The 14,475-nt window shown below is 39.4% G+C and overlaps 1 protein-coding gene across 4 annotated transcripts in view; it reads right to left on the bottom strand.

Moving 5' to 3' along the window:
• CNST (consortin, connexin sorting protein) overlaps positions 1–14,475 on the bottom strand; it is a 114,221-nt gene that overhangs the window by 19,637 nt on the left and 80,109 nt on the right. For 3 of the 4 annotated variants that reach the window (XM_027610790.2, XM_027610789.2, XM_027610792.2), the window contains 5 exons: positions 14,034–14,120; positions 13,463–13,577; positions 11,135–11,156; positions 10,870–10,966; positions 869–1,767 (listed from right to left, as the gene is read on the bottom strand). In XM_027610790.2, coding sequence (XP_027466591.1) covers positions 869–1,767; positions 10,870–10,966; positions 11,135–11,156; positions 13,463–13,577; positions 14,034–14,120 — 1,220 coding nt within the window. Of the gene's footprint in view, positions 1–868; positions 1,768–10,869; positions 10,967–11,134; positions 11,157–13,462; positions 13,578–14,033; positions 14,134–14,475 lie in introns of all 4 variants that reach the window. The other variant, XM_027610791.2, reaches the window with a different exon arrangement.

Here is a 14,475-nt window from a genome sequence, read left to right as displayed (position 1 = left end):
TTTTTATTTATTTATTTGAGAGAAAGAGAGAGAGTACAAGCAAGGGGAGCAGCGGAGGGAGAGGGAGAAGCAGGCTCCCTACTCAGGACCCGATCCCAGGACCCCGGGATCAGGACCTGAGCTGAAGGCAGACAACATAAACAACAGAGCCACCCAGGTGCCCCCTTTTTTCCCTTAACTTTAAAAAATTTTATCATCAAACAAAGGAGAATGGTCATCTTGATCCTCTCTGTCATTTTTTGTTTTGACCATCTTCATTACTGTTTGGAGAAACTTTGGATTATGTATAACATTTGACTTAGTCAAGCAGTAAGTATGAAGTCTGTTCAAACCTACAGCTTATAAATTAATACTACAAGAAAGAGAAGATTCACAATGTACAACTTAATGACTTAAAAATCCACCCAGTATCTCCTTGTCCTACTGTATTTTAAAATGTTTCCTTTGTTCCGTTGTACTGTTTTAAAGAATCAAAAAATATACTAATAATCATAAGAGTATTATGAGGGAAAAAATGAGATTTCCTTATAAGAATGTAACTAATCTTGTCTTGATCATAATTGCCAGAACTGTCAAATAAAAGTCACAGCAGTATTAAAAACAGTGTTCATAACACTTACTGTCCCCAGAGGCATGCAATAAAAGTTCCTGAAGTATAAACATCATGACCAAAAGTCATCTAATTCAATCTTATTCATTTCCTATTCAATATGAAAAATAAAACTACTAATTATTAGAAGTTTAATAGATTTTCCCCTCATGCTGGAAACCGGGGAAAATTTACAAAAACAAGGCACTATTTAGTAGAGATGTGCTTTTAAAATTTCATTTTACTGTTAATTGCACTTCTGTTAAATCCCACACTTACTTCTGCAATCTCTATCCTTTTTGCCAGATCATCAAGAGAAAGACAGCTCTCGTCCGAAGGCAGATCCTCCTGCAGACTGTAGGAGGCTTCTTCAGGAGAAAGATCTGGAAGAAGGTCCGAGTCTTCCTCCTGGTTGTCTTCACGTGACAGGGAGTCTTCAGTATCTTTTAAGCATCCTTCTAACAGGCTGTTCAAATAGTCTTCCGTCTCTTTACTGACGTGCTCGTCCTCACCCCCCCTCTCCTCGGGGGCCATACACACCTCTGGCCGCAGCGCACTTAAGTCAGACACTTGATCACTCTCACAAAGTGCCCTGTCAGAGCGCTGTGGGTCCAGCGGCCCGCGTGGTGATTTTCCATCGCTGTCTGTGAGATCAGGTTGCTGCAGCTCACTGGAGTCACTGTTCTCAAGGCGGTCCGTGGGCAACGCCTCAGAAGCATCCTTAAGTGGCAAACGGAGTCCCTTTCTTTGAGTCCGGGAATACTGTCCCTCGGAGGCGGGCGCCGGAGCTAAGAGGTCAGAGCCGGGTGAGATCAAGGGCTCTAGCATGGACTCGCTGGGGAGCAACGCCGCGGGGGCTGCGGCGGGGGCTGCGGCGGGGCCTCCGGCTGCGGCGGCCACATCGCGGCAGGCCTCCGTCTGAGGCCGCTGCGGGCGGCTGTCATCCTCACAGGCGTCCTCCGAGCGGCTCCCGGCCGAGGGCCAGGGCGGGGCGTGCAACTCCCGCGCGGCCGCCGCGCCGCACAGCGGCTCCTCCGGGTGGCGCTCCCCCGCAGTTACCAGCAGGCTCGGGGGCGCGGCCTGCCTGTCCATCGGGAGACAGCCCGGGCTGCTCTCCTGGCTTCTCTCTTGACCGGGGCTTTCTCCCCTTGGCTCGGGGCCAAGACAACTTTCACTCTCTGAAGACAAGAAAAACAAGTTGTTTTAAGGTTCAAAACAACACTTGGCATAGGAGGTAAGAGAAAGGACATAGGTGAATTAATACGTGTGACACAACAAAATCTGAAACCTCTCCAGTGCAAACTGCATCTGCTTGGATTAATAGTGTCTTTAGAGAGGAAATACTCTATGCAGTCAATAACCCTTTACCTATAGAAATTAACAGAGATTGTTCAGAACATGTTAAGAGTATGAATATGTAATTTAGTCTTCGTTATCGTTGAAAAAGCCATTTTTCAAAGGTTGAAAGATATTTTTTCTGAACTTTATTGGTTTTCTATAATTCCTTTCAGATTTACCCTCCACTGAAAATAAGATTTATACTGTTATTTTTTTATAAGATTTTATTTATTCATTTGAGAGAGCGAGAATGAGAGAGAGAGAGAGAGAGAGAGCACATGAGAGGGGGTAGGGTCAGAGGGAGAAGCAGACTCCCTGCTGAGCAGGGAGCCCGATGCGGGACTCGATCCCGGGACTCCAGGATCATGACCTGAGCCGAAGGCAGTCGCTTAACCAACTGAGCCACCCAGGCGCCCCTATACTGTTATTTTTATGGATTTTTCAGTTTTAAAGACTACCCACTGTGGAAGAAGAGGTTTAGTTCTCTCAGTTCTTGCTATTCCTTCCCCCCAGTGATATATTATTTCCCCTCCTCTAGCTTCCCACTACAATTCAACAGGATTCTCGGGCAAATCAATATTCACGTTTACCCTGCTATGGCTTTGTAAATATTATTCACAACTGACCCACACTGTGTACTAGGATATATTTTCCTTTCTTGTTTCCACTTTATTTTGTGTGTTGATAAAACTGCCTCATTCCTTAAAAAAAAAAAAAAAAAAATCCTTGCTGGGGCCCCTGGGTGGCCCCAGTTGGTTAAGTGTCTGCTTTCGGCTCAGGTCATGATCCTAGGGTCCTGGGATCGAGCCCCGCATCGGGCTCCCTGCTTGGCACAGGGAGCCTGCTTCTCCCTCTCCCACTCCCCCTGCTTGTGTTCCCTCTCTCGCTGTCTCTGTCAAATAAATAAATAAATAAATCTTTAAAAAAAAAAAAAAATCCTTGCCTATGTGTCTCTAAACTCTGACAGATATCAACTATAGCATATGTACCAACAGATAATCTATCACTTTTAAAACATATCGTTCTTGGGGCGCCTGGCTGGCTCAGTCAGGGGAGTGGGCAACTCTCGATCTCAGGGTTTTGAGTTTGAGCCCCACGTTGGGTGTAGAGATTATTTAAAAATTTTTTTTCAAATCTTAAAAAAAACAAACGAACAACATACACTTCTTGAGCTCCTAAGCGGAGCTGCTCGCTGGGCCGGCTACACAGGACTTGTCCTGGAATTCCCTTCCTGTGATCCCTGGATTTCCCTCTCATTCTGTGTTGGGAACATTGTTTCTGAATCCCAGGTCTGCCTCTTTGTTTATTCTTTCTTGGATTTTTTTTTTTTTTTAAGTACACGGAAGGTAAACTTTAGATTGTTCAGATCTGAAAGTCTTTTCCTTCAGCCCTGACTAAAACTTTGGTTGGGTCATTTTCTATGCTTGGGATAACTTCCTCTTACAGCTTCAAAGGCACTGCTATACAGTGTCCCGTTTCCGGTAGGGCTGTAGTCTCTCAACCAGTCCGAATACCAATCTGAGTATCAATCCCCATCACCTACATTTGCTTCCTGGAAGATTTGGATTCTTTTCTTATATCTGATGTCCTGAAGCTTCGGGAAGTTTCTCGTTCTTTGTGTTGGGTACTTGGTGGGACTTTCAATCTGGACACTCATGACGTTCACTTCTGGGAATTTTCTTGTATTATTTCCCTGATCATTTGTCCCCTGTTGCTTTTCTGTTCCTTCCTTTCAGAATGCTCATCTTCAGATTTGGGCTTCATGGACTGATCATCTCTACCATTTCTGTCACACTGTTCCTCTCTTTGCCTTTGGGTTAACTTTCTGGGATGCTACCTCAATTTTATCCTTTGACTCTTCTAATTAATTTTTTAATTTTTTTAGAGAGAGAGAAAGAGAATGCGAGTAAGGGATGGAGGGGCAGAGGGAGAGAGAGTGAATCTTAAGCAGGTTTCATACTCAGCACGGAGCCCGACTTTGAAACTCAATCTCATGACCCTGCGATCACGACCCGAGCTGAAATCAAGAGTCAGAGGCTCAGCTGACTGAGCCACCCAGGTGCCCCATAATTAATTTTTTATTGTGGCCATCACACCTTTTATCTTCTAAGAATATTTTCTTTCTCTGAATGTTTTTATTTTAAAACAGCTCTGGGGTGCCTGGGTGGCTCAGTCGGTTAAGCATCTGCCTTCGGCTGAGGTCATGATATTGGGGTCCTGGGATCGAGCCCTGCGTCGGGCTCTCCACTCTGCGGGAGTCTCCTTCTCCCTCTGCCTGCTTCTCCCCTTGCTTGTACTTTCTCTCTCTCTCTCTCACTGTCAAATAAATAAATAAAATCTTAAAAAATAAAAACAAGCAAACAGCTCCTTATTCTTTTTTTTTTTTAATTTTATTTATTTGGCACACAGAGATTGAGAGGTAGAGAGCAAGCACAAGGAGGGGGAGTGGGAGAGGGAGAAGCAGGCTCCCCGCTGAGCAAGGAGCCCGATGTGGGGCTCAACCCCAGGACCATGACCCGAGCCAAAGGCAGCCACCTAACCAACTGAGCCATCCAGGCGCCCCTTATTCTTGTTTTCATATATACAATATCCTCTCTAACCGGTGACACTGTTCATTTTTTTAAAGTTTTCATCTGTTCTCTCCATTTTATTTCCTTTGAGCTTCTTTGGGTTTGACCGACTGATCTGGTTTCTGTCTTTCCTATCTGAGGCTTTCTTAAATGAGGCAACAAGCAGCTCTGTGGTTAAAGGCAAGTCTTCTTCAGGAATGGTCAGTCCTCAGTGTAGGATGAAGAGGGCTTGGGCCATTTGCTGGGAGGCCTTTAATATAAGTATCTGGAGGTTTTATCTCCCGGACGAGTAGCCAGTTTCCCAGAGAGGAAGCTAGAGACCAGCCGCCACAGTTCTGGATGCTAGCTGCAGAAAGCAGGCTAAGGCTCTTGCCGTTCAGGCGGTAAGATATTCATTCAATCCTCATTTTCTACCTAATACCCTTTCCTTGAGTTGTGCCTGATCCACGTCCACAATTCCTCTAGCTCAGACGCTCTAGGAAATAAGTGTCAGCCTCCCGCTTGGCAGAAAGGGCTTATAAACGTGGAAATGTTTCTTGTATAGGCTTTCAGCCCAACCTCCCGTTGCCAGTCCAACCCTGAATGCTTGACATTAGAGGTACCTCCGTGTTTCCCATTCCCAAACCCTCCCAGGCAGGACTCAACATTGTTCCTGCAGACACTCAGCTTTCTGCTTTCTCTGGTGTAATAAGCCAGTTGCCACCCATCCACCTGCTTTTCAGCTTCTGGAACTTTCTGGATGTCGCATCTGCTGCTGCTTCCTCATCCATTCTGTGGCTGTGGGTTTCTGCCTTTAGGGATGAATTTCCGGGGGCATCTGGGTGGCTAGTCAGTTAAGGGTCTGACTTTGGCTCAGGTCATGATGTCAGGGTCCTGGGATCGAGTCCCATATCAGGCTCCCTGCTCAGTGGGAGTCTGCTTCTCCCTCTCCCTCTGCATCTCCCCCTGCTTATGCTAGTGCTCTCTCTCCTTCTCTCTCAAATAAAAGAAAAAAAAATTATTCAGGGCGCCTGGGTGGCTCAGTCGGTTAAGCAACTGCCTTCGACTCAGGTCATGATCTCAGGGTCCTGGGATAGAGTCTGGCATTGGGCTCCCTGCTAGTCAGGAAGCCTGCTTCTTCCCTCTCTCTCTGCCCTCCCCCGAGAAGTGTGCGCGTGTGCGCTCTCTCTCACAAATAAAATCTTTAAAAACAAAACCCATAAAAAAAAGAATGCCTTTCTGACATTTCAGTAATGTTCTAAGAAAAAGTGAAGGTAAATGTCTGATCCACTCTGATTAATCAAAAATATTTTCTGAATTTTTGACAAGTATGCATTCTAGTATAAAACTTAATATTGTTAATGTTTCTGTTAATATTAGCATGAATTTCTGTTAATCAGTGCTCCTGAACCCAAAGATCTAGTGAATGAGTCTGTTACTCCCTACTGCATTCACTTCACACCTACTAACAAAAACTCTACTCTGATGAAAAAAATGGAATAATGGCTGAGTGCATGACAGATGCTTACTACACACCGAGTTGAAGAGGGAGTTCTAAAAGGAGCATTAGACTTAACCTAAGTTCTAACACATAATCTACAGAAATGTCCCTGTCTCTGAGTTACTCTTTCATCTCCCATTCCTCCATGAGTTCTCTCTCTTTTTTAAAAGTTTTATTTTTTTTTTTTAGTAATCTCTACACTCAACTGGGGACTTGAACTCACAATCCTGAGATCAAGAGTCACATGCTCGTCCGACTGAGCCAGCCAGGCGCCCCTCTCATGAGTCCTCTTTACGTTAAAATCCCCCACACAATTCATGAGGTAAGACTAAACCATTCATCAATTAACACATCTTATAATTTCTGAGTATCTCATTAATTAACATTAAATACAAACATTTGAGTGATATCAGGACTAAAGAAGAAATTTTCACAGCACCCTGAAAAAAAAAATACTTCAAGTATGAAATGTTGATAATGTACAGCTTCTGCAGAGGTGAATTCAAAACTAAAACTGTTCATACCCAGTCATCAGGGGAAAGCAAGTTAAAAACACAATGATATTCATGGCCCCTAAAATGACTAAACTGAAAAAAGACTGACAACAGTAAATGCCAGCAAGGATGTGGAGCAATGGGAATCCTCACACGCCACTGGTGGGTATAAAACGGTACAACTATACAGGAGAACAGCCTGGCAGTTTCTTATAAAATTAAAAACGTACCTTCCCTATGACCAGCGATTCCACCCCCAATTCTTTACCCAAGAGAAATGAGAACACATATCCATAGAAAGATTTCCCAGGAGTTCTATTCATCCCCTCCCCCATTCATGCTCGCTCGCTCTCAAATAAAATCTTTTAAAAAATTTTTAAAAATTAGAAGTTTTATTCATGATATCCCCAAACTGAAAACAACCCAAATGTCTATCAACAGGTGAATGGATAAACAAATTGTGGTACAAAGAGTGGAATACCCCTCAGCAATGGAAAGAAATGAACTAATCATACATATAACAATATGGGTGACTCTGAAAAACAGTACACTGAGAAATTCTATTTATGTTAAATTCCAAAGCAGAGAAAACGCATCAATAGTAACAGGAAGCCCTGGGTTGCTTGGGCCTGGACGTGGGAGGGACTGATTATAAAGAGAATTGGGAGGAAGATTTTGGCATGATGAAGATGTGCTACATCTTGATTGGGGTAGTAGTTATATGAGCGTATACAGTTGTCAAAACTCCTCAAATTACACACTTAAAATGGGTATATTACATTGCATGGAAATTGTACCTCAATAAAGATAAAAAATAGGAAGGGAGGTACGCCTGGGTGGTTCAGCTGGTTAAGGGTCTGACTCCTGATTTAGGCTCAGGTCATGATCTCAAGGTCATGAGCTCGAGCCCCAAGTTGGGCTCCATGCTCAGTGTGGAGTCTGCTTGAGATTCTCTCTCCCTTGCCCTCTTCCCCTTCTCCCGCTTGCGTGCTCACACGTTCTCTCTTTCAAAATAAGTAAACAAAATCTTTTGAAAAGTAAAAAATGGGAAAGGAAAGAAAGGTATAAAACCCAGGATGATGGTTTTCTCAGGAGTCAGGGGAAAGCAGGAGAGGAACCAAACAGGAACACAAAGATAGTTGTAACAAAACCAACAGTAACTTAGTCTTTAGTTGCTTTAGTTGGGCATTAGGCTTACATATCTTCATTTTGTTATCGTTTGTTATAATGTTTTCTGTAACATGTAATATTTTTTACATATAAAATATCACCTGATAAAAATTAAGAAAAATATAAATTAATAAAAAATGCATGGACTTCAGGGTCAGAAAACTAGGGTCTGGCTTTGAGTTCTAATGAATTCTATTCCTGGATAAGTCACTTCCTGGAGTTTCTTAAAAATGATTCAGCCTAACTTATATTGGTTGTTAAGAGGAAGAGATGAAACAATATATATAAAGGTGTTCTGAAAATATAAAATACTCTGTAAATTACTTGAAGAGTTATAATGGTAGGCTGATTATAAAAGCAGGAATGAGTAATATATAGAGAACATTCACAGAACAGTATTAGCAGGGCCAACGACAGCATGGGGAGAAGCAGGAGAAAAAGCGGTGAGCGTACGGAGTTCTTCCCTCCTGCCAGGTACCATTCTGAACTTTTAACAGGAAATGACTAGTTTAATCCTCATGAGAATCTCATAAGGTAAGTACTATTAGTGTCCACATTGGGGAGCTGAGGAAAGAGGCCTAGAGAAGCCAGGCAACTTGCTTAACATTACACAGTTTTACATGGTGGAGATAGGATTCAAACCAGACCAGTCTGGCTCCAGAAACAATGTCTCTAACCACTTTACAAAAAATGGCAAGTTACATATTATAGAAGGAGCTTAAGACCAAGGAATTTGGAGTGAAAGAACAGGGAAAGGAAAGTCTAGATCGAACTACATGTCAGACATTGTTAAAAATTAAGACTATGAGGTAAAACAAGAACAATATATTTAATACCAATCTTTAAAGGATTATTTTCATATTTCTCTTTTTCTCACATTCTTACATTTCTATGCATCTATTCAGAAAATAACCAATCTGAGGAAACTAATTCTGAGAGAGTTGACATTCTTTTTTAAAAGATACTGTTTTACCAGACCTGGCAAGATTTCTCTCCCCAGAATTTACCCTCCCCGTAAGATGGTTGTCAGTGAGATGTCTGCATTGGGAAAGTCTTGAATATACATACAACTTACTCAGCAGAAGAATGCTGCATTTAGTTCGAAACCAGAAGACCCAGGTTCTAGTTGTGAATCAAAGCACAAGCAAGTGACTTGCATGTGGTAGCTCAGTTTCCTCATCTGTACCACATACCTCACAGCAGAGGCCAAGCTAGAAAGCTAGAAAGCTAGAAGTAGTGCCGAGCCTGAGCCTTGCAGCAACCAGTACTCCCGGTCAAACCAATCAGCCAATAACAGCACCATTCCCAAAGACAGAGCCATACCCAAACCGGGTGGCTATTTTGTGAATTTCTCCCTCTTTAGATCTTTATAAAGTTCATTTTACTATGATTTCCAATATAAAAAGGACTGGAAAAGAAGAGACAGCTGCTGTGGTATATAGTATAGAGGTTTCTCAAAGAATTAAAAACGAGATTTGCCATATTATCCAATAATTCCAGTACTGGGTATTTACCCAAAGAAAACAAAAACACTAATTTGAAAAGATCTGCACATCTATGTTTATTGCAGCATTATTTACAATAGCCAAAATATGGAAGCAGCCCAAGTGTCCATCAATAGATGAATAAAGATGTGGTACACACACACACACACACACACACACACACACACACACACACACACACACACACAGGAATATTACTCAGCCATAAAACAGAATGAAATCTTGCCCTTTGCAACAACATGGATGGGCCTGGAAGATATTATGCCAAGTAAAATAAGTCAGCCTGAGAAAGACAACCACCACAGGATGTCACTCACATGTAGAATCTAAAAAACAAAACAAATGAAGTAACAGACAAAACACAGAATCAGACCTATAAATGCGGAGAATGAACTGATGGTTGTCAGAGAGGAGAGGGAGTGGGGACGATGGGCAAAATGGGTGAAGGGGGGTGGGAGATACAAGAATGAAGAAGTCAAAAGAATAAAAAGTACAGCACAGGGAATATATAAGCAGTGATACCATAATAGCACTGCATGATGAGGATGGCAGCTACACTTGTGGGGAGCCCAGTATAATGTACACACATGTCCAATCACTATGTTGTGCACTGAAACTAATGTAACATTGTCTATCAACTACACTAAAAAAAAAAAAAAAAAATCAGAAACTTACTTGTAGGACATTTTTTTTAAGATTAGGGATAAGAGATAGGAAAAGAAGTTTGAATTTCAAAATGCAAAATACAGAATAAAATTTTATTTGGAGAAAAATCCAATTTCTTAAAAAAAAAAAAGAAAAGGAGAAGAAGAGACAGGAAGAACAGAGTATAGTAGGAGTGACTTAAGGCAAAATCCCAAATTCGCCTCATAGAAGAAAAGGGGATAAAGATGTAGTGGGGAGGGGAGGGTGCTTTGTAAAAAGAAAAAGGCAGATTAAATTGAAGACATCATCATCACCATCATTGTACCTCTTCGGTCAATTCACGCAAAACACCTGATGGTGCGTGTTTACTATCAGGGCTGTCAGGCCCAGGGATATGAAGCCTTAGAACATAAATCAGTACTAAAATCATATATCAGGAAAAACAAACACCCTGAAATGTATTTATTTAACTTTATTTTCTAAAGTTTTTATAATGAACATACATTAGTACTGTAAAAAAGAGTTTCTAAAAATCTTTGATCTTTTGGCATAAGACAGAAGTGTTGTATAAAATGTATCATAAATGCTTTAGAAATGTATACATGCAAATTAAAGTACACCATAAGTCAGTTAACAAAAAAGGGGAGGAGAATAAATTGCCATAGATCAATTACCAAGAAACAGAGCTCTTAAATATCTAGATTTACAGCACAAATTTCTGGGAAAGTCCATACAATAATTGTTGGTTTTTAAACAGAAAAGGGTATCTGAACATACACCAAAACCAACTCTGTTTCAGAGCATTTTTGTACAATTTTTTCATATTCTGTTAGATATAACTATCTATTGAAAACACGGAAATAACTTTATGTTTTTATAAGAATTTAGATGTTATAATTCCTACTACTAGTTTTCTAAAAATAGGGTTAACATAATATAAAAAGAATCTCACTTTGCAATTTGCCTGGTAGGAAAGGTATATGCAAAAAAAATGTAAGTGCAAAAATAGTCCTTGTAACACTTGTAAAATTTAAGAGGCAGACGTCTCTTTATGTCCTTCTCTAAGGTAAAAACATACCCGGCTCTTCGGCTGTGGCTCCTCCTTCCCTCAGGTCCTCAGAAACTATTAACTGCGTAAAACATTTCCTTCCCAGAGGCTTTTCTACAGCTTCTACCTAAAAAGTTAAAACAAAACAAAACCACTTTGGGGGAAACTTGTGTTAAATTAGAAAACTGAAAATACTTTGAGAAAGGTTTCATTATTTCCTAAAACAGTCCATACAACAGAAATATGACCCTTAACATTTTTTCCCAAAAATATTTCCAAGGAGACAGTCTCTTACCTTATGTTTGGATAAAAGAGGACTGTAGAAAAAAAGAGAAAAAAAAGATTTAAAAAAAATTACAGCAGCTATATTCTTCCAAACAAATGTCACTGAAATGGCTGTAAAAATAAAATATAGCTTCTCTGGATTCTAATATTAGCACAGAACATTTCCAGTGCTGAAACATTACCACTGGTTCACACAGTTCAAAGGGCAGCTCTCTCATGTGTTAGCTCCTCAGCTAGCCAATTACTACTGAAAACACCCAAAGAAGCTGTAAATGCTGAGACCCAGAAAAAAAAAAGTTAACATTTTGCTAATAATATAAAGAGTATTTCACACACATATTTTTAAAATTTCAGTTTATGTCTTTATAGTCTGAAATAGGTTATGATGGAAGATAATTTTATTGGCATTATCCATGGAAACAGGTAACAAAAAGGAGAATTTTTAAATATTATATGTTTTAGGGAATATCAAATTGAATGTCCACAGAAAAGGTATGTACAAAAATATTTATAGCTATTTTATTCATAATACTCAAAAACCAGAAACAATCTGAATGTCTATTAACAATATCATGGACAAGTAAATTGCTACACAGTCCTACAGTGAATCCACAGAAATAAAACTGAGCAAATTACCATTACATGCAACAACATGTAACACAGACATAGCATAATGATGGGCAAAAGCAGTTAATGCAGAAATCTCCATTTTGTATGATTAGGTTTATAAGAATTACAGAATAGGCAAATATACTGTTATAGAACTTAGTGGTTATTTTGGGGGGTGGGTGCTGACTTGGCATATGCATGAGGGAGCATTCTGAGGGGCTGGACTGTTCTGTGTCTTGGTCAGAGTCGTAGTTACATAGACATATATGTGTATATAAAACCTTCACTGAGCTTCTGCGCTTTAATGTATGTAAGAATTAAAAATTATTTTTTATAGTAAAAAAATTTAGGAGTATGGGTGCCTGGGTGGCTCAGTTGGTTAAGCGACTGCCTTCAGCTCAGGTCATGATCCTGGAGTCCCGGGATCGGGTCCCACATCTGGCTCCCTGCTCAGCAGGGAGTCTGCTTCTCCCTTTGACCCTCCCCCCTCTCATGCTCTATCTCATTCTCTCTCTCAAATAAATAAATAAAATCTTAAAAAAATTTAGGAGTAATAATTTTTGGGGGGATTATCCAAATTTGAAGCATAAAAATGCCATGCCAATATTATATTAAATATTTGTTTTCAAATAATTAAAACATCTGCAACACATTAAAAAATGATTAATTCCATGGGAAAGGCAGAGAAAGTGTCTGTACTGAGTATTTTGAAAGAACACAATCTCCTTTATCGTAAAAGATTCCATTATTTTAAGACTCTATGAAATTGAAAGTTAATCTATTTAACATGCTAATAAATTAGGTTATAATGCAGAGTCCCTAAAAACAGTTTCCAAGGTTCAAATCAAAAGCAGAAAACTGTCATCATGAGAGCTGAATGACCATCATTTCTGAATCTACAAAGATTCTTCAAAGGCTGGTCTCCAAAATAATCAGACCCTAAAGAAACTGTCCACTACGTGGGTCTGTTTCATTACTGACAAGTAGAGTTTTAGTTTACTCTTTGTGATTCTGGTGGAAAAGGAGAAAAAGTTATCCACAGGATGGAATCTTGAAGCGTCTGTATCAAAGATTCGATATAGAAATCTATAGTTTAAATATCACTAGTTTAAGCACTATAATTTTCCCTCACCTTCAGAATTCTGAATCTTAGAATAATGAATTCAAAAAATATATTTAAGTGCTTTATTATTACTATGATTTAGTTTTAAAAATCCCAATCTTTGATACAAATCAAGCAATTTAAAATTATCTGGTAAATGTAAAAAAAACTATTTGGTAAATGTAGCTTTACTTCTGCAGTATTTTGGTTAAATATTGTACTGTTTCTGCTTCCCACTGTTAGACAAATCCTACAGATGTGTTTTCACTACAACATACGAACACTGGCAAACAACTACAATAAAAAAAATCCTAATACACAACTCTTTTCCATTTCCATCACCTAATCTCTTAACCAAAGAGAGGTCAAAATTAAAAGTTGTATTTTAAAATTTCTAATTAGAAGGTGCTTTGAATGAACATAAAAGTTGAACTTACACTGAGTTCTCAGAAACTATGATAAAAGCTAATCAGATAAAAGCTAATCATTTTATTTTATCTGTTTTAATTTCTCCAACTGAAAACATTAACAAATAAAAAATAGATCATGAATTTCAAATATTCAGTGCTACAATGCTTCTTCAATACTCTATTTCAACTCATTCTATACAAATACTGATGTACTTACTCTTGGTGTGTTGTGCAAAACTTAGCAAGCCGTTCAAAATCTTCACCATTAAATCCTTTTTCTGAATTCCTTAGAGATGTAACTGTATGTGGTTGTACAGTTTTCCATTTTGTTTCTAAATTTAAAATATTTGTTAATTAGTGGCTATTACAAAGCATATTTAGGGGAGCAAAAGTAGTTAACGGGCACCACCAATCAAGATCCCCATGCAAAATTATCTTCTCATCCAACCCAAGTTAACATAGTTAGCAAAATCTAAGTGATTACTTTTCAATATGAGTAAATATTATTCCAGAGACTAAATTAGCCAGTGGGGCATGCCAAAGGATCAGAAGAAATGCAAACAGTTGCAAGTGTTCTTTTCTCAGCATTGATACAGAGAGAAATTTTCTCACAATGACATAGACGCGTGGTAAAATTGCTACTTTCTATGCAACTTCTATGCAACATTAACTTAACTGTTGAAACATCTATTTCCTGACTTACAAAACCAGGTCAAATATGTTAAATTTCTAGATAGGAACGTTTTAGATTACTGATAATTGCACATCCTATGTGAGTCTGTACTTACCCCACTCTTCTTGAATGGCAGAGAGATTTGCGAGCAATTTCTCATGATACAGTCGTTCAAGCTGAATGAATTTCATTGCTTTCTCATCTGAATAGAAAAACTGAGGAAAATAAAAATCCATACTCTTTACATTTAGCCTCATATTTGAAGAATGTCCTCTCGAAACTGGGAAATTTGCAGCTTACCAAAAAAATGAAAGGACCCAATTTTACATTAGGGTTTCTTGGTTTGGAGTAGGTAAGTTTTAATGTAGCATGTGATGCCATAGCTACTCGGGTTCTGTTCTATCAGCAAACAGAAACTAAAAGAGGGTTTTAATGATCAAGGAATGCCTGCTTGCCAGTGTATCTCTAGCAGAATCAATTAGAAGTAATTTAATTGGAAACAGGGACCCACATGGAATCCTGGAATCTAAATGTTTCCCATTTTTTCCCCTTCTCGT

The sequence above is a fragment of the Zalophus californianus genome, chromosome 10 (genome assembly GCF_009762305.2).
Source record: "Zalophus californianus isolate mZalCal1 chromosome 10, mZalCal1.pri.v2, whole genome shotgun sequence".
NCBI classification, from domain to species: domain Eukaryota; kingdom Metazoa; phylum Chordata; class Mammalia; order Carnivora; family Otariidae; genus Zalophus; species Zalophus californianus.
This window is presented reverse-complemented; position numbering and strand designations above follow the sequence as displayed.